This window comes from Zophobas morio, unplaced genomic scaffold, assembly GCF_036711695.1.
Source record: "Zophobas morio isolate AGI-343-1 ecotype UQ-CSIRO unplaced genomic scaffold, CSIRO_AGI_Zmor_V1 ptg000004l, whole genome shotgun sequence".
Taxonomy (NCBI): domain Eukaryota; kingdom Metazoa; phylum Arthropoda; class Insecta; order Coleoptera; family Tenebrionidae; genus Zophobas; species Zophobas morio.
Window position 1 is genome coordinate 14568651 of NW_026972109.1, and position 21133 is coordinate 14589783.

At 34.8% G+C, this 21133-nt stretch overlaps 3 protein-coding genes across 3 annotated transcripts in view; 2 read left to right on the plus strand and 1 right to left on the minus strand.

The window, feature by feature from the left end:
* LOC135142408 (origin recognition complex subunit 5-like) overlaps positions 1-21131 on the minus strand; it is a 174918-nt gene extending 153787 nt beyond the window's left edge. The window contains exon 1 of the mRNA XM_064074128.1: positions 21051-21131. The gene's annotated coding sequence lies outside the window, so the exon portion shown is untranslated. The remainder of the gene's footprint in view (positions 1-21050) is intronic.
* LOC135135204 (annexin B9-like) lies at positions 1481-3282 on the plus strand. Its single transcript, XM_064064224.1, has 5 exons — positions 1481-1567; positions 1907-1930; positions 1985-2381; positions 2433-2932; positions 2984-3282. The coding sequence occupies exons 2-5, from the start codon at positions 1913-1915 to the stop codon at positions 3044-3046; spliced, it is 978 nt and encodes a 325-aa protein (XP_063920294.1). The 5' UTR covers positions 1481-1567; positions 1907-1912; the 3' UTR covers positions 3047-3282.
* LOC135142386 (annexin B11-like) lies at positions 12217-14405 on the plus strand. Its single transcript, XM_064074090.1, has 5 exons — positions 12217-12311; positions 13059-13097; positions 13160-13556; positions 13607-14106; positions 14161-14405. The coding sequence occupies exons 2-5, from the start codon at positions 13065-13067 to the stop codon at positions 14221-14223; spliced, it is 993 nt and encodes a 330-aa protein (XP_063930160.1). The 5' UTR covers positions 12217-12311; positions 13059-13064; the 3' UTR covers positions 14224-14405.
* Positions 21132-21133: the final 2 nt, after the last annotated feature.

Here is a 21133-nt window from a genome sequence, read left to right on the forward strand (position 1 = left end):
TTATACAATTGAAAACCCATTTACTATGTACAATTTTGAAGTGACGTCATCGCATTAGTGGTGGGGATGACTAGACAAATTTTGGTTAGCGTTTTACCATCTATATGATATTCTTAATATAAGTACCAAATTTCACAACAATCGGTCGAGTACTTTCGGAGATTATCTGTCTAATAAAAATCCGGGACGGCAGACGGACAGACGGACGGACAGACGGACGGACAGACGGACGGACAGACGGACAGACAGACGGAAATGGGAGACCTATTTCTTCGTCTTCTAGGGGTCATGAAAGATCGAGAAAACGTAAAAGTAGAGAGTCGGCCGACGGACTCGATTACAATACTTCCTTTGCTTACGCTTGGGAAGTAAAAAACTGAAAATCCCAAAACTGAAATATCGAAAAACTGGAAATCGACAGTTGAAAAATCGAGAAATTGAAAAATTGTTATACTTACATATTTTTTTTTTTGCAAAAATCTGTATGCCTAAGGTAAAAACTCAACAGATTCATAAACTAAATGGAGGAGTACGTTGTTTTATAGAATTTAAATAATCTTTACCATTGTACCATAGAAGATGAGTAGACAAATTTTAGTTTGCGTTTTATCATTTACAAAGTACCTATTCCTAACATACATACAAAATTTGACAACAATTGATCCGGTAGTTTCGGAGATTATCTGTCTAATAGAAAACCGGACAGACGGCAGGCAGACAGACAAGACGGAAACGGCAGATCAGATTGTTCATATCAGGGGAACATGAAACGTAGAGAAAACATAAAGTAATCGGTAGCCCGATTAGAATATTTCCTTAGCTTACCTAGAGAAGTGAAAACTGAGTCGCATTAGCAAGCGCGTAACATTCTCAATTAAAAATGTTCGCATATCACGATAAAACGTTATTATACAATTTTAATTTTTTCGCGTAAATCTGGATGCCTAAGCGGATTCGCAAACCACAAATACATATAGAAGTATGTGAAATATTATAAAATTTAAATAGCAATTACCACGCAAAATTTTGAGGTGGCGTCGTCAAATTGTTGGTGACGATAATTGGACAAATTTTCTATTATACAATGTTTCTAAAATACAGATAAAATTATCTAATAAAAATCGACACAGGCGAAAGACAAACATACGGAAACAGGAGATTTATTTTTTCATATTCTAGGGGTCATGACAAGCCGACAAAACATGAAAGCATTTATTGATTTCTTTAGCTTACTCGAGAAGGAAAAATCACGTAAAATCAATGTAATATTTATCTCAAGTGCAAATATTTTCCAGGTTGCATTTATATTTGACTTGAATAATGTTTGTTAACCTTCATTTTATAAATAAATCATATCACCTTATATCAGTAAGTCGATGTTTCCAATAAATAATCTCTTTCTAGAACTGTTAAGTGTTTTCTAAATTGCACACTCCCTCGAAAGTATAATATTATCTAAAGATAAAGTCATGTTTAAAAGACGTTAAGCTATCCGCATGAGATCAGTTCTTCGATAGCAGAGCACCAAAACTTAATAAAAAAGGTATCACTACGTTCTGACATCAAGGTAAGAGCATCAATTTATCCTATATTATCTTATCTTATTACATACTTTAAAATAAATACACAAGTAATAATTTTATTTTGTGTAATATCACAAGCACTAAAAATTGTATCCACCAATGTTCAAGTATGTAAAAGTTAATTAGTACTTCCAAAATAAACTCTCAAATGAGTAGCCTTCTTAAATGATCCCGGGTAATTAAAATTACATTTCACTGCACCAAATTTGCACATAATTGTATAACTTGGTTATTAAATTTTAAAACAGCCGAACCAAGCTCTTCCCACAACAAAATCAACCAGGAAACGATAAAACAACTAATAAATTCTTTCCTATTTGCAGCCCAACATGAATAAATCCGGAAAGGTGTGTAAATCAACAACCATTACTTGTTTTCCGCTAACTCATACGATTTTGTAGCTTTTCCCGACAGGCAATACTCCAACCGTCGTCCCTTCGAGCTCCTTCGTCGCAAGTGAGGATGCCGACAACTTATATAACGCTCTCCAAGCTGACACAACAAACGTATCAGCAATCATCAAAATTTTGGCCAAACGCTCTCTCGCCCAACGTTTCGACATCATCAATAAATACCGAACTCAATACGATGCCGATCTTGTTGAAGATCTAAAGAGCAAACTTTTTGGTGATATCGAAACTTTGATCGTGGCGTTGATGACACCTCTGGATCAGTACTACGCTTCAGAGCTGCACCATGCTATGGCTGGGTTGGGTACCGACGAGAATGACTTAACTCAAATACTGTGTACTTTAAGCAATGCCGAAATTTTGGCAGTTCGCCGTTCTTATCATCAACGTAAGTCGTGGTTATTGAACTACAACGTATTTTTAATTTCAAACTTTACAGAATACAGCGTGAACTTAGGAGACGATATAACTGATGATACTAGCGATAAATACAAAGATTTCTTGGTCTCTTTGTGCCGTACTGAGAGGGTTGAAGATGAAGATCTTGATCAAGAAGCAGCTGTTACTGATGCTCAGTCCTTGTTTAATACTACGACTGAGACCCGCTGGAGTGTCTACCATGACTTGTTCTGCCACAGAAGCTATGCTCAGTTGAAGCTGATTTTTGAAGAGTATGAGAAAGTGGCCGGGAAGAGTATCGAAGATTCCATTCAGGAGTTTTTCTCTGGCGATGTTAAAACGGGACTTTTGGATATTGTAGGTGTTGCAAAAAATCCAATTGGATTTTTCGCTCAACAGCTACATGCGACTATAGCAGGAGTTGGCACGAGCGACAGAGATCTGATGAGACTCATTGTGACAAGGTGCGAAATCGATCTGGCTGATATTAAAAGGGAATATCAAGCACAATATTCCGTCACTTTGGCTGCCGATATTGTTGTAAGTTGAACTTAAAGTAATTTTTGTTCTCGTAATAATTGTTTGTTGTAGGATGATACGTCTGGTGATTATCGAAACTGTCTTTTGATTTTAATCGCAGAGGAACCACTATAAGATATCTGTTGCCACCATATCTATCTATAATATCTAACCTATTTTTTATCGGATGTAAGGTTATTTTTACACTTATTTACAATTATTTGGCAATAATGTAATTATGATAAAGAGCATTTTGCTGTTTTTTTTATTTTATGTGCAATTTATAATTATGTCAAATGAGTTTTAATAAGCTATTTTGTAACAAAATGTACTTACTATTTTAACTAATAAAGTTTGTTGATACAAAGAAATCTCGTTTCGATTCTTGCATACCCAAAGAATATGAAACTACAAGTACTTAGGGGATTTCCCCCATAAAAGCTGCTCGATTGTTTACTTAAATTAATGGAATCTTACCTAACTAGTAGATATCAATGCGTGAAGTACCTTCAATATCAATGTACGAGGTAAGCGCCAAATATTCTCGGCCTAACAAAGAAAGAGACCTGATGGAAAAAAATTAAATATTTATATTTCAACATAATCTCTGTTAACTTCAATACATTCAAAACTACGTTCAACTAACAGCTCTATGCGTTTAAAAAAATTATTTGAATCTTTATCACTAAAATGATGTAGTACTGCCGTTTGCACCTCTTTATCCGTCCAAAACGTTTTCCCTGCAAGTCGTTTTTTATCTTAGAGAACAGTTAATAATCGTTCGAAGCTAAATCAGTACTGTAGGGTGGATGATCAAGTTACTCGAAGTCACAGGCCCCTATAGCAGCTTGAGAAAGACATGCGGTATGAACGAGCGCATTTTCATGAAGCAATCGAACGCCTCTTGTTAATTTTCTCGGCCTTTTTTCCCAAATACGGTCTCTTAATTTATGCAGTAAGTAAGCATTATATGTAGCGTTGACAGTGGTATTTCATCCTTTAAAATTAATCAACAACATGCCTTTACAGTCCCAAAAAATTGTGGCCATGATTTTTTTGGAAGATTGGTTCGTCTTCAAGGGTTTCTTACCCCATGCGAAATAACTGTGATCATTTTTTTTAGTAAAATGTGAAGGACAAGCTTCAGCAAACACAAAAACCATCCTGTCCTTAATACCCTTTAGAGCAATTCCATCTTTTGATAAGAATTTTATTGCCGTTCGATTTTCAATTTTAAACAGGCATGATGAGTCCATAATTTTTCAAATGTTACTCCTCAAATGTATCAAAACTAATGGGCAGTGGGGCTTGAAATTTTACACACATACTGCGGGGACCTTCTAGTCTTTTATGAGTTGTACAAATTTCCCGACGAGCAATCGCAAATATATCAGGCCGAGAATATTTGGCGCTTACCTCGTATAAACACTTTGGACTGTTTTATTAGTGCTTTTTATTATCTACATCAATTATGTCGTTAAAAACATTATTTCTCAGGTATTAATATACGCAGGCCACCGAAAATCTGTTATTATTAATGTTGAAGGCTGTCATTCTTCAAAAAGACATTCACTCTTTTGAAAACTGGAGTAAATATAACATGCTATTTATTAATTTTGATAAATGCTACATTACGTCTTAAATCTCTTGGGTTTATCATCAAATCGTCTAGTTCTTCCAATAATATCACTACTTTTAATACTTTATATTGTGCTTTCATAAGATCAAAACTTAAACACGCTAGTATTGTATAGGCTCCTTCAGCTCAGTTGTATCTACATTCAGTCTATGGAAAAAGTCCAGAGACGTTTTCTCATATTTTTAGCACTTAAAATTGGTGCTATTTATCCTTCTAGAGGCCTCCCCCAAACCGATCTTTTATTTAAATTTATAACGACTTATGGACTAGACGTATCAGAGCCTCTATATTTTCCAAAAGACTGTTACATTATGACATCGATTATCCCCAGCTTTTGACATTTAGTCCCTACACCAAACTTTTGAAAATATTAAATTTCGTAATTTTGATTTGTTTTATTGAACTGATGTTTAATAAATAGTTAAATAATAATTAGTTATTAATAATTTAATAATAATTTGCGAATATGGTGCACAACATATTTTTTACTGTTGACACATGTACTTAGTACTTGCTAAGTTAAGACTAATTTTGGCAAATGACATACCTCCTAAGAAAATAGAGGGTGGGTGGGCGGGGCTAGTACTTGCTAAGATTAAACTGAACAATATTAAGAGTAGTCATTGAAATGAAGAGGGGGTAGGTGGATGGGAGTGCTGCTTGCTTATAAGACTCTTTAGAAAAAAGCTAAACTCAGCTCCGCCATCTTTTTTCTCTATTTCATTGATCTATTTTATTTACTGTAAAATGGGAATTGAATTCTATTTTGACAAGTGGTGGAATCTAAGATTTCAAACTCATTTCGCCTTTTTTCTTAATATGTGTAGTCATGTTTTCATAACAAGAGACTTAAAACATGTTTAAAATGGTAAATTTGTATAGGGAAATGTCGAGTTTGCAATTACGCGCCGCCCCTCGGTCTGACAACGAATGAAAAATTCATCACGATTGAGATCGACACGCATGGCCGCGACTTCTCTTTTGGTTTTCTGTTTTAATTAAAACATTTAGTTTTGTTTGTATAACACGATTACTAAAGAACATCTTTCACATGGTAATTTCTTGTAGAAAAATAAGGATTTTGGAATTAAGCTCCTGTCCTCGGCTTACGACGAATAAAAAAATCATCAGAATTGAGACAGGGAGGGTGGGTGGGGCATATATTTCCCTTTTTTTATTAATATACAGAGCCATCTTTTCACAACAAGAAACGTAAAACATGATTAATATGGTACATTTTTGAAAGGAAATATGTATTTTGCATGCTAGGGCGGAGCCTAATTGCAAAATCGATATTTCCTTATACCAATTTTCGATTTTAAACATGTTTTAAGTTTCATGTTGCGAAAAGAAGCCTACACATATTAAAACATGAAGGCAAAATGTAAGCCCGCCCACCCGCCCTATCTCAATTGTGATGATTTTTTTTATTCGCCGTGAAGCAAGGGGGCGTAACTTAACTGCAAAATACTTATTTCTTTACAAGAAAATAAAAACATCGTGTTGTTCAAAAAATACTATGTATGTTACGACAAAAAATCAAAATATAAACCCCGCCCACCCACCCCATCTCCATTGTAATGATTTTTTTTTTCTTAGAAACTTAAAAAACGTTTTAAAATGGGAAATTTTTGTAAGGAAATATCGATTTTCCAATTATGCTCCGCCCCTCGCTCTGACAATGAATGAAACATTCATCTTCTCTTTTTTTTTTTTTGTTTTTTTTTTTAATTAATACATTTACTTTTCTTTCTATAACACGATTACTTGAGAAATTATTTCATTTGATAATTTCTCCTAGAACAATAAGGATTTTACAATTAAGCTCCACCCCTCGGCTTACGACGAATAAAAAAATCATCAGAATTAAGACAGGGCGGGTGGGTGGGGCTTATATTTTGCCTGTTTTTTCTTAATATACATAGGCTTCTTTTCGCAACTAGAAACTTAAAACATGTATAATTTACAACATCCGGCTTAGAGGCCCTTAAATAAAGAATTCCGGTAATACGCCTAATTGGGGGTGCTCATAAATGAAGTCTTGGAAAAACCCGTCCGCATTACTAGAAAAGGTCGGTATTTATTTACCTGCATACTTCCAATAAGCAACTGTATTAACATTGTATTAAAATTGAGACTTTGACCAATTACCACGAAAAATAGAGCAAAAATTTTCAAATATGCATAAAAATGTACTTAAGATTGCAATAAATGCAAAAAAAAATAGTTGAATATGAAGAATATGCAAAAATATGCATTTTGCATATTATCCGTTCACGATCTTTATATAGTAGGGTTGGCCATGAAAATCTAGTGAGTTTGCTGGTATTCAATGCAGAAGAATAAAATTTCCCTGAACTTTTTTCGTTAGGTTATGTATTATTAAATTAAAGGTTAAAAAATATGCCAGATATATAAACATTGTTGGCGATACTTTCAGTTTTCAAGTGACAATGACCAAGTTAACGGTATCCATTTCTTAGAAAGCATAAAACTTTACGCTATTTAAAACAGTTATTCGGCTTTTTGTAAGTGTTTATTTCATATGTAAGGAACAAACACTAAAATTTCACTTAAACATTGTTTTTATATGAATGGGGGTTCTACATACGACTATTGTCGCATGCCACATTTAGCATCTCATCTTTAATTTTCAATCATCAGTTCGTTCTGCTCGCCCACTCTTCTTAGAAATGGAAATTTCGACCTTTGTGAACAGCCTATTTACATATCTTCCAACTACTTTTGTCACTTTTCTAAGATTACTAAAAGGGTTGGTAAAAGACAACCTTACTCTAGTGCTTTGATGGGTTTAGCTCTTCTGAAACATTTTTCCGGCCTTAAATTGAATGATTTATCTATATAGCTATTACTAATGCTTACGTAAGTGCTCTTTATTTGCTTTTACTAAGTACTTCCACGCGCTTATTAATAAGAACGTTACTATACGCCTTCTCCAGGTCCATGAAGAGTTACAAAAAAAAAATGAAAATGCTTAAAATTTGGTGCAAAGTAACAACGTGGATGATTTAACTAAAACTATACTTATTTTGTTGTACGTCAGGTAGTTTTTCACATACTACCTTGGTAAATTTAGAACGAAAAATGCGTAAAAATATCACCCCCCGACAAGCTACAATTCACTCCACTTCCATTATTTCGCTATGAAAATCTGTATCATCACCGTCATTTTCAAATACAGATTCTGAATCAGATTCACCTAGCGAAATAATTAAAGGAGGTATAGATTCGTACGAAAGATTTCCCATATTTTTTTCCAATCTGCCAAAATAAGCTTTTCACAATGTTTACAAAAATTTTGCCACATGTTTGGAGTACATTTAGAAAGCGCCTCAAGCCATAAATTCTCCACACTATTTTTTAATGAAGATTGAGAATTTATATGCTTGTTGTAATATACAGGGTCATTATAAAATATTGTAGTCAACTCACCTATGAAAAACAAATGAAATTTTTCTCGTGCCGCTAATCACCAAAATGATTTGAACTGTTTTGAAATGTCACGAACGTCCAAACAAATCTGTCAGATGTGTCAAAAATTGAAATGCCCGGTTCGCGGTTTAATTTCATTTTAAATAGACACGAAAAGACGCCAGGCCAGAGCATTAAGGGTTGCAGTGTTATCGAGCATTTGTGAACGCCACTGCAATACATTTCAGTTTCAAAAATTGTAAATTGTCAGAAAAACGTTTAAGGGCTTTGTCATGAATTACACCTTGGAAAGTCGATTGGAGTTGAACAGAATAAATCATCTGGTCTGTTTTGCAAAGAAGCAATAATTTTTCAAATAATGAAATCCAAAAAGTGAGGTTAAGTTTGTCGAAACCAATGAACACGGTAATTATTTAAAAAATTACATTTTTATAGGTACCCTGAAGGTAAAAATTGTGAAAAATCACGTAATGGACAATGGCAGAGCAAGTCTTATCACAGTTAACGAACACTATGAGTACCTAATGAGTTTTTGCAGTAAATAATTTTGCCAAAGTTGTGATCCCGCGAAAGTTCTGTTTGTAAATTGTAAGGAATCGTCAAAATATTGGTGCAGACATGGTTTGTGACCGGTGCTTTTCTCTTGAAAAAACACAACTCAAAGCCTTGATCTTCATCCCTACAATAGGTGAAAACTGCTATGTCCAAACATTACCTTCAGCTTTACAGTTTCTAGATATCTGAAACATGCCAGATCTGCATAACAGGAATGTCAAAGAGGTTCTACCCAAAACACGCCCACATGGCCATCCTAATATCAAGATTTTTCAAAATTTCTATAACAAAAAAGATGAAAAAACTAATAAAATTTCAGGAGCATAGTGTTAAGAGTTCTGTAGATGATTATGAGATCTCTTGAAACAACAGAATGTTTAATAAAGACTTTTAACTTTCCTAATAGTAAAATTACAATTATTACTAAACAGTAAGTTGAAGTAAGTTTTAAATTAAGAGAATGCAACTAACACCGAAAGAAAAATGAAAGTTACTGAAAATAAAAAACTTTATTGCAGTACCTACATACACTTTCTACATCTAATTTTGTTTATTGATCACATTCATTTACTTGAAAAAGTATCAGGCCTATGAATCGTCGTCTGGAAACAGCTAACCACACACCAACCTTCATTGCGTGTGATGGTGTTTCTTCAAAAGCGTGTGTATTTTCTATACACCAAATTCTGAAGTTCTGTCAGTTGACATAATAGCCTAACAGATGAAACCAGGCTTCATCAGAAAAGAACGATAAATCGAGAATCCCGTTATCGTCCATGTCAGCTTGAAACCAACTACAATACCCAACGCGGCAAGGAAAATCAGCTGGTTGCAGCTCCTGAACCAACAAAATCTTGTATGGATGCATATGTAACTTCTCTTTTACGATTTTCTGACATGGGCTGTATGGTACTCCGGACAGTAAAGATTTTTGACAAAGCTTTATTCGGACTTTGTTCCATTCTCATCCTTAAATCTTCAACAACGTCTTCACTAACTTGAGGTCTCCCCGTCGGTTTTCACTTAGAAATGCTACCAGTGTCGTTAAATCTGGCCATAATTCGCCGTATAGCGTCTTCAAAGATTCTTCATCAATGACAACAGAACATTTCACTAGATACTCGTTTTTAGACGCCTCCACAGAGTACACTCCATCCCCATCCTCATTTAACACCCCATTACGGTAATAGGCATGATGATTGCGCCAAAGAACTAAAAAAATCATTTGTAACACTGACCATAGTTATTCCTCTGTGTTCATTACCTGAGATTATTCCACAATGATCTGTAGTTTTGATAAAAACTGTTTTTTGAGACACTTATTAAAGTTCTAACAAAGGGGAAGACAGCAAAAATGAAAACAAGACAAGTCAATTCACGCACAAAGTGAGGGAAAACGTACCAGTACAAACGAAAAAATTATTGACATCTGACAGAATTTGATGAAGCGTTGAAACAGTGCAGCCGCTAATGTCAACTAATGTGGCGTAAAAAATAAAAATTCCAATATTAGTGTAATCCTTTCCACAAAACTGAAAAAGGCGGCACAAAATGTCACCAAAATCATGGCCTTCTTCGACTACAATATTTTATAATGACCCTGTAGTTCTTACAAAATGCCCACGCCATTTTAATTGGTTTATATTGACAATGGTACGGAGGTAATCTAAGAACTTCATGGCCACTTTCTCTTAATGTCTTGTCTAGTAAATATCTTTTTTTTTTTCTATTGTTTCTGAAGGGTTTAATTAAATCCCACAACTGTTTCTTCGAAATTTTTTTGTCAAATTCAACACTATGTTTAAAGAGCCATTCTTGCATTTCACATTTTTTACTAGAAAAAGTGGGTGGTTTATCCAACTGAACCGAATAATACGGTGCACTGTCTAAAACACATTTTTGGTTCAACTTTGCCAAGGCAGGAATGAGCTGATTAACCACCCAATTTCGAAAAATTGTCCCGTCCATCGTTTTATAATAGTCTCTATCGTAATTTTTTGAATTTAAAAAATTGTCACAACCATCCAAGAACCCCGTTGAACCACTCGCGTGGAGAATAGTAAACCTTTATCCTTCACTTTTAATTTTGGTGGGATTGCTTTTTAGATCAGTATCGTGCACCCAGCGACGAATGGACGAACCATTTTGATAGATCCATGTTTCATCCAAATACACGAAAGTCAAATTTTCACAAGAACTTAGAAACTGTAAATATATTCTCAAAAAAGTAATTTTGGCTGCAACGACATGTTTTTGTTCACATATAATTTTGCGACCATTTACTTCCCTGTGTTTATAGCCCATTGACTTAAGAATTTTGTATAATGTGGTTCGCCCCTCTTTAAATTACAACTGTTCCCTATAAAATGCCAAAAGTGTATCTACAGTGAAATATTCGTTTTTTTCATTAAGTTGCCAAATTTGTCGTTGCAGGTCTTTCCGAAACATATAATTTGCAAATAAATCCGTTGGTTTTCGCTTGCCAGATACTGATGTTTTTAAATTTTGGCCCCTGTTGATAAAATTTTCGCCGTAGTTGATGTTCCCACGTATGAGAAAAAAAATTAAAAAATATTTTGCAGCGTATTTTTACATTACAGTAAATATATTCGAGACCCTCATAGTTACCTCTTCAAAAGAAAGATCGGGCTTGTCTTTTCGAAACCGCAAAAAACATCTTTTTATTGCAATTTTTTGTTGCAGCAAAACTATTTTAGGCACTTTCTTTTTAAATAATGTCGCAATGATCTGTGAATCTGTCACAATGACAAATTATCTATGCTGACAAAAATAAAACATTTGTTTGCTTGGTTAAAAAATTGCGTCTAATAAATTCTGATCTAATAAATGAAGTAGAAAAGTGGCTATCCAGCTCAAAGCAAATGTCAATCAGACTACTGACAGACAAAAAACTAGATCATCAAATCAGTTTATCCAACTTTAAGAAAAAATATCAAAGCCTACTTTACTATATAAAGATCGTGAATGGGTATTATCCGAGCCTTATTCATCATCAATATCACTGTTCTCATAATTTACGTGATATTCGGTTTGTTATTTATACGTAGATAAATAATAAAATAATACTGCGAAAACGCGTCAGTATTTTCTACCTGACACCTCTTGCAATGTCACTTCCTTTGACTCATTGTCAGGTCGGATGTTTGTTCCGGAATAAATAGATAATAAACATTATTTAACAGAAATTAATAGTCTTATGGAAATCTTAGGGCGTTTTTCTTTTTAAATTAGGTGTGCCACTTGAGGCTCCGTGACCGGTGAAAAACTCTAACAATAGGTCCATAACGACAATCCTTAGTCCTAGCCACTCCCACGTTCTCTCGTCCTCACATTCCACTAGAATACCCCCTATTGAAGTCTTTCACTCACAAAGAAAGCCTAATTTTCGTTTTAAGGAGGGTACTCCCCAGCATGCATCAGGTCAGGTAAAAACAATGTGATTTACATATTTCCGGGATGTATTTATATTTCACTTGAATAACGTTTGTTAACCTTCCTATTTATAAATAAATTAGATCACCTTATTTCAACAAGTCGATGTTCCCAATAAATCATCCTTTCTAGAATTTGTTAAGTGTTTTCAAAATCACGCACACCCTTAGGAGAATGACGGTATTACCTAAAGATAAAGTTTTGTTTAAAAGACGCCAAACTATCCGTATTAAGTCAGTTCAACGATAGCAGAGCAGTGTAACTTAAAGAAAAACTATAATTGTGTGACGTGTTATCGCGGTAAGTACTTCAATTTATCTTAAACTGTCACTTCTAATAAGTGGCAAATGCTTAATAACCAATTTGATAATGACGATAAAAAAACTGCCCTAGTAAAAATTAACACAAAAATTTAAATAATGTAAATTTCTCAGGTAAGGGCTATTTTCTTAAAAAAAAAGGTAAGGAACAGCTTATCAACATGATTTATTGTCATCTTCACCGCTAAAGTAATGGAAAATTTAATAAATACTTTTGTTCTAATATTTTGAAAAAAAAAATATCCAAAGTTAGTCTCAAAGCCTGGGAATTTTATAAACACTTTTTCAATTCTTTTTGTTATTTGTTATAATGATTATTTCAAAAAAGTCTAACTGTTGTATGCAGTACCTAAAAATTTTCAAAAACTCCATTTCTCCAGATTTACACATGAGTCACAATAATTACTCAAACTCGTGACAAAAACTTTTCATAACAAAGAAAAACACATGACTCAAGTCAAATTTGGTCAGTAAACAGATTTAGTGTAAATCTTTACCCGATAAGATTTTAATGCACATTATTAAACTAACAAAAAAACAATAAATCAACTGATAAAAATAAATTAAGTAGGAAATGTATTTTTAATACAAATAAATTCACCGGCGGGTCTTTGACACTATTTTTTTTTTGTATCGCACCTATATAAAAAGCGCCGAAACGAGTTGTTCTCACAACAGAATCGACCAAGAAACGATAAACCAACTAATCAATTTTTCCTATTTGCAGACCAAGATGAGTATGTACGGAACTTGCCGTTGTAAAAAGGTGTGTACTAAATAAATAAACCGTCCGCTTAATTTCCTCTAATAACTCATACAATTTTGTAGACTTTCCACCCAGGCAACGCCCCAACTGTCTTCCCTTCAAGGTTCTTCCTTGTACGTGAAGACGCCGAAGATTTGTACCAAGCCCTTCATGCTGATACAACCGACGTAGCAACGATCATCAACATTTTGGCCAAGCGCTCTCTGGCCCAACGTTTGGAGATCGTCAACGAATACCGAACCCTACACGATGCGGATCTTATTGAAGATCTGATGAGCAAGCTTAGTGGAGATTTCGAAAGTTTGATCGTGGCGATGATGACACCTCTCGATCAGTACTACGCTTCAGAGCTGAATTATGCTATGGTTGGTGCTGGTACTGACGAGAATGACTTGACTGAAATACTGTGCACTTTAAGCAATGCCGAAATTTTGGCGGTCCGTCGTTCGTATCATCAACGTAAGTCGTAGGTAGTGAACCACGTACATATTCTTAATTTTATTTTATAGAATATGCCGTGAAGCTTGAAGATGCTGTAATTGACGATACTAGCGGTGAATACAGAGATCTCTTGCTCTCTCTTTGTCGTACTGAAAGAGACGAATATCAGCATCCTGATCAAGAAGCAGCTCTTACTGATGCTAACTCTATGTACAACGCTACGAGTGACACTCGCTGGAATGTCTACCACGATGTGTTCTGCCACAGAAGCTACGCTCAGTTGCAGTTGATTTTCAATGAGTATCAAAATGTGGCCGGAAAGAGTATCGAAGATGCCATTGATGACTTTTTCTCTGGAGATGTTAAAACTGGACTTTTGGCTATTGTGGGTGATGTGAAAAATCCGGCTAAATTTTTCGCTGAGCAGCTTCATGCAACTATGGCAGGACTTGGAACAAGCGATAGAGATTTGATGAGACTTGTTGTGACAAGGAGCGAAATTGATATGGCTGATATTAAAAAGGAATATGAAACACTATATACAGCGACTTTGGCTACCGATATTGTTGTAAGTTATTAAATCGCAAGGTGGTTTTGTTTTCGTAATACTTATATGTTGCAGGAGGATACGTCTGGTGATTATCAAAAATGTCTTTTGGTTTTAATTGGAGAGGAGCCACAATAAATAATGAGGTGCTATAATATATCTATAACTCAGTTATACTTTATTGTCTGTATTATTATTTAGTAGTAAAATTTAGTGCCTTTTAATTTATATACAACTCATCATTGTCTCAAACGTATAATATAAAGTTACTTTGTAACAAAATGTACTCACAATTGTAACCAATAAAAGAAACAAAAATATGATAGATAATTATTTTGGGGGGAAGACTTAAGGTCGATTTATAAACTTGCCGCTGAAGTTGCTGTTCGGCGTTGATGTTGCCATTGTAAGATAAATACGCAGCGAAGGTATGCGTCGTTTACATCATCCGTTCACGTTCGAGATGAAATGAAATTACGGTAGTGAGTAATTCTGCCAGCTTGAGGGAAACTCCCCAAAAGTACGGGGGGCATTTTTCTGGTTGGCAGCACTAATTCCACGAAAATCAAATTTTGATAGAGATAATGAGGTCCACTAATATTAAGCCATTTCACCGAAACCCTCATATTTTAAAAAGATGTCATCATTTTCTACACTGTAGCTTTCTGCCAGTACTTATGCATTGTTGAAGATAGTTCTCGACGTTTAATATAGGGGAATATCGATTTTGCAATTACGCTCCGCCCTTCAGTCTGACAACGAATGAAAAATTCATCACGATTGAGATCGAAACGGATGGGTGGGGCTTTAACATGTTTTAAGTTTCATGTTAAAGAAGTCTACACATATTAAAACAAAAAGGCAAAATGTAAGCCCGCCCACCCGCCCTATCTCAATTGTGATGATTTTTTTTCGCCGTGAACCAAGGGGGCGAAGTTTAACTGCAAAATACTTACTTCTTTACAAGAAATTAAGAACATGTTGTTGAGTATGGGTGGGAACAGCAACTGCAACGAGAACTTTAACGTCAACAACAAGTTTATAAAACCCACTTTAAATTCAAAGATTGACAAAGGTAACCTCTCATACTGACATCTTAACAGGTCATTAACTTACTTTTAACTGTTTCAAAAAAATTTCAGTGTAAACTGTATGGATTCAGCTTTTATCAGTCAATCAAATCAGGTAAACAAAATAGAAAAAAATGATCAAAAGTTGTTTCGACAGAACTTCCGTCGCTCTTGAAGTACAATGACATTTCTGAAGTGAGTTTTTTCTTTACACAATTTTGTGATGACGTCATCAACATTTTTGCAAGGACACGTATATCAACTTGGATTGGTGCAATGTAATACTAAAAATAACAGCATTGTATTTCAAAAATTTGCTGGGAAAATGGAGTGAGCCGTTTCTGATCTAATCAGTAAAATAAATTGGCTCATTCATTAAATTTTTTGAGCCACCTGTTTAAGCAAATCTAAAGAATATGAGTGCAATGATAAGTCATAAGTAAAAACTCATCATATTTTGCATATTTTAGGTACAATTTATTCGGCAAAATTTTGAGATGACGTCATCAATTTTTGGGGCGAATAAACAGATCCATTTTGATTAACAATTTACCATGCCTACAATAACTTTAAAACTTGAAAATATTCAGTTTTGTAATTCTTAATTTATTCAATAAAATAAATTGACTGATTCATTATTTTTTTTAATCACCCTGTATAAGCAAATCCAAAAAATATAATGCAATGATAAATTACAAGTATAGACTAGTCATATTTTGCACATTTTAGATAGGATTTATTCGGCAATATTTTGAGGTGACGTCATCAACTTTTTAGGTGAGGTGAGAAAAATATTTTGATCAAAAATTTACCATGCTTGTGATAACTTTAAAACATCTCCAAGATTTCAAAGCACTGTTTTGCAGTTCCTAATTCAGTCTATAAAATAAATTTACGCATTCATTAATTTTTTTTCGAGTCACCCTGTTTAACCAAATCCAAAAAATATGAATGGAATTATAAATCACAAGTATAGACTCATCATATTTCGGACATTTTAGATAGATTCGGCAAAATTTTCAGCTGACGTCATCACTTTCTTGGAGGGGATAGGCAAATATGTATATCGGGTGTCTGGAAAATGGCGAATTAACTCTTCAATACGTCATATACAGGGATTTCGGGAGTTCCAAAAAAAAATTTTTTAAAATTCTTTATGATGTAGATAACAAAAAAACGTAATTTTATAAAGTAAAATTGGCAACACTCCACGCACTAATGCATGAATACCTCCAGCTTACTTTCTGATTTCTTAGTAACGATGGTGACATGATGGTGACTGAAATCCACCTTTTATTTTTTTTTTTAGGACAATAACCGTAACAACCAGTAGTCATTAAAAAACATGTAATAAGACATTTATAAATTATAAACAAAAACAAAACCAATAAAAGAAAAATCCATTAAAGCATAACCAACTAAACCGTTACCGCGCCCACCCACCGTTTCATCTTTCCACTACTCTTAGGGCCGGTTGCATAAACGCAAATCAAATTTAATCTCTGATTAACTCCATAGTAACGATTGTTATTATCATAGTTACAATTGTTCTTAATCAGAGATTAAATTTGATTTGCGTTTATGCAACCGGCCCTTAATATTGTTTAGTTCTATCTTAGCAAGTTCTAGCCCCGCCCACCCACCCTCTGTTTTCTTAGAAGGTATATCATTTGGCACAATCAGTCTTATCTTAACGAATACTAGCGCCACATACTCTTTAATTTTTGAAGAGTGTCATTTACCAAAATCAGTCTTATCTTAGCGGTACTAGCCCCGCCCACACACGCTGCTCTCAATCAAACGATTTTATCTCTGTTGACTTAAAATCCACCTTTCATTCGGACTAGATAAAATGAATCACTGAAATGGAGGCGGGTGGGTGGGCGGAGTTCATTATATGTTCTTCTGTAGAGTAGAAATAGGAACTAACAGAACGTAGGCTGTTGAAAAAAGAAAAAAGTGCTAATCGCAATTTTTGTCTTACACTATGTGCTATGAGATTTATTTTTTATTTCAGAAGAAAGAAAATGGGAAAATGGGTCGGCGGGTGAGGGCAAGTTTAATTTTTTTCTAGTTTTATGAGCAAGCAGTAGCCCCACCCGTCCACCCCTTCTTCATTCCAGTGACGACTCTTAATATTTTTCAGTCCCATCTTAGCAATTTTACCACTGCCCAACCACCCTTTATTTTCTTAGGGGGTATGTTATTTACCAAAATTAGTCTTACGTTAACGAGTACTAGCCCCTCCCGCCCTCTATTTTCTTAGAGGTTAAGTAATTTGCCACAATCAGTCTTGTCTTAACAAGTACTAGCTAAGATAAAACTGATTTTGGCAAATGACATATCTTCCAAGAAAAGAGAGGGTGGGTGGGCGGGGCTAGTAGCTGCTAAGATAAGACTGATTTTGGCCAATAAGATACCCTCTAAGAAAAGAGAGGGCGGGTGGGCGGAGCTAAAACTTGCTCAGATAACGCTGATTTTTTCAAATTCGTAATAAAAAATAAAACACTAAAAGGTCAAATGATTTTTGGGGTTCATTCAGCAACAAAACACCAGATTCCTTTAAGTTTCTCCGAAAATAAAACACCAGGGAACCTAAAATTTACTGCGAACAGTTTGAACGTAGGATTTTGAAAACTTTGACAATTGTAGATACGTCAAACATTTTTAACTGCTTACTCGATTTTTGCTGATTTGTACCTTCGCTTTATATCAAGCAAACATTATTGTCAAATGTCAAATGGAATTTTATCAAATTATTACAAAAACACCACAACCATATCTTTGTACATTCTAACTGAAATGGTAATTCAACATGGTCATGGGCCAGGGAAATATTAACTAAAAGTTTTATTACTAGTTATTGTGATAATAAATGTGTTGTTTACTTGTTAAACGCAGCAAAAGAACCAATTTTAAAATCATTATAACTCCACCAAAATGTGAGGCGAAAAGTTTTTATTATTTTTCCCAGACTCGCCAGTTGATTGTTAAGAGCGTAGTGGGGAGTTAATCTGCCATTTTCGAGACACCCAGTATTTTGATTAAAAATTTATCATGCTTATCATAACTTTAAAACATCTGCTAGATTTCAAATCATTCGGTTTTGCAGATTCAAAATTAAATTGCAAAATGTTCTATAATTTTGATTTTTTTTCCGAAAATCTGGACGTTTCGGGTAAAAACTCAACATGGCGTCATAAACTACAGGTGTATTGCGATGTTATTTTATACATTTTAAAACCCATTGCCAAAATCAGTTTTATCTTAACAAGTGCTGCCCCCGCCCACCCACCCTTTAGTTTCTTAGGGGATATATTATTTGCCAAAATCAGTCTACCTAAGCAAGTACTAGCCCCGCCCACCCACCCTTTATTTTATTAGAGTATATGACATCTGCCAGAATCCGCCTTATCTTAGCAAATAGTAGCTCCGCCCACCCGCCCTTTACTTTCTTAGATGATGTCATTTGCCAAAATCAGTCTTATCTTAGCAAGTGCTAAAATTTGCTAAGATTGGATTGTTTGTGGTAAATTACATATCCCCTAAGAAAATAGAGGGCGGGTGGGCGGGGCTAGTATTTGTTAAGATAAAATTGATTTTGGTAAATCACATATCTTCTAAGAAGAAAAAAGGGTGGGTCGGCGGGCTAAAACGTACTAATATAAGACTGATTGTGGCAAATTACATACCTCCTAAGTAAATAGAGGGCGGGTGTTATATGTTATAGCAAATAACAACGAATGAAGAGGCGTGGGTGGGCGGGGCTATTGCTTGCTTATAAAAGATTTTGTGGGGAAAAGTTAAACTAAGCCCCGCCCACCCACCCGTTCTCTCATTTTTTGGAATTTTATCAAATTATTATAAAAACAATATATCATTATTATTGCAGTTCCCAGTGGTTGTATTTGACTCTGTCTGCTTTGACCGAATTTTATAGAAGTTTATTTCACTCCCATTCAAAGAAAATCTCCATGTACTCTCTACACTCTGAGTGAGATCAATATTTATAATTGACCCAACGAACCGCGAATGCAAATGTTTGCCTTGTTATTGTTCATTTGCCAAAATCAGTCTCATCTTGATAGGTACCAACCCCAAACACCCACCCGCCCTTTATTTTCTTAGAGGATGTCATTTGCCAAAATCAGTTTTACCTTAGCAAGTGCTGGCCCCACCTACCCGCCCTTTAGTTTCTTAAGGGATATATGTACAATTTTGAAGTGACGTTATCGTATTAGTGGTTAGCGTTTTACCATCTACATGATATTCCTAACATAAATACAAAATTTGACAGACAGCCAGAAGGACAGACGGACAGACGTACAGACAGGCAGACTTCGTACTGTAGGGGTCATGAAAGGTCGAGAAAACATAAAACTAGACTCGATTACAATCACAAAATTGTGACGCCAATCTAAACAGTTTTAATTTATATGTCTGCAGGAATCAAATAAATGGGACACTGTGTATATTCGACCTACCTCCACGATTACACATACAGGGTGTCTCAGAAATAAGTACATTAATTTTAACCAGTAACAGAACTCGTGAAACGGAACAACTTTTTTATCTAGCATTTTTTCGAAAACTCAAGTTGAATTTCGAATTTTCCCACCCATATATTCACGAGCCGTCTATGTTCACCTTAAATAATAACTTAAATAATAGCAGCACTACAACAATGAAGAAGGTACCGTAGCAACCGTTTTGACACTGACAATCACTTTTATGTCAATGTTTTTATTAAACGTTGTCTCTTTAAAGTTTGTGTGGCACAGATTTCTAATTTATAGACGAAATGTGTTGAAATGGCTTTGTTTTCAAATCTGGAATGCACCGATATCGTTTTAACGTACGGTGAAGCTCGGAGAAACGGCACTCGCGGCCAACGAATTTTTTCAGAAAACCTCCCAAATCGTCGTCTGCCAAATGTACGCAGTTTTAAGAACGTTGTAGCATTTTCGAGAGTACTGATCTTTTAAACCTGTACCTCAGGATCGGGGTAAGTTACGTAGTAATAGAATTGCTAATACTGAAGAGGCTGTTTTGAAGAGTGTCGAAGCTCGACCGGGCACTAGCACGTATCACTGTCTAGTGTGATGTATCGGAGAATAGTATTTGGAGGATACTCAGAGAACAAATGTACCCCTTTCAGGACCAGAAAGTTCAGTTATTGAAACTAACAGACTTACCACGTAGGCAAAACTTTTGTAAGTGGGTTAATAGAAAAATAAACGAACAAGCAAATTTTGTATCTCTTATACCATCAAGTGATGAAGTCGGTTACACGAGGGAAGGTGTTCAACACCCACATTTGGGCCAATGAAATTCCGTATGCCATTAGGGATCAGGATTTTCAATTTCTCTCTAAATGTTTGTCACATTGACACGATTAGGAAAATACGTATCCTAGTAACTGTTTTTGACCATACATTATTAATTATAATAATTATTAGTGTCCATGGGTGACTAAGGATCCATGGGCGGGTAACCTTAATTGGGATATAACTTTAACAATTTTTAACTTGATAATTAAAAAGTTCTTGACAAAACTCTACTAAAAAAAGTTGTTGAGTTCAATGAGCTCTATAACTGATTAAAATTAATGTACTTATTTCTGAGACACCCTGTATATACGCAACAAATCATAATTTTAAAAACGTCATTATAAACACATCACTCTAATTCCACAAAAATCACGTTTTTAATAGTTTTGAAAAATTATCATCGACTCTTTTCAAATAAAACATTTTTTTAAATTACAAAGTGTGCACATAACCTCAAATTATTACCGCCACACTGACCTCCGCTACACATTTTTTTAAACGCCGCACCGTAATGAAATAAACGCTTTGTATAATAAATCAACAATATAAACCAAATTTCACTCACCCAATCCGATGACAAACCCAAATTTACGTTTTAAAACCACACTAAAACACAACAATCAAATTTCAGAAAAATTGCACTCAGCA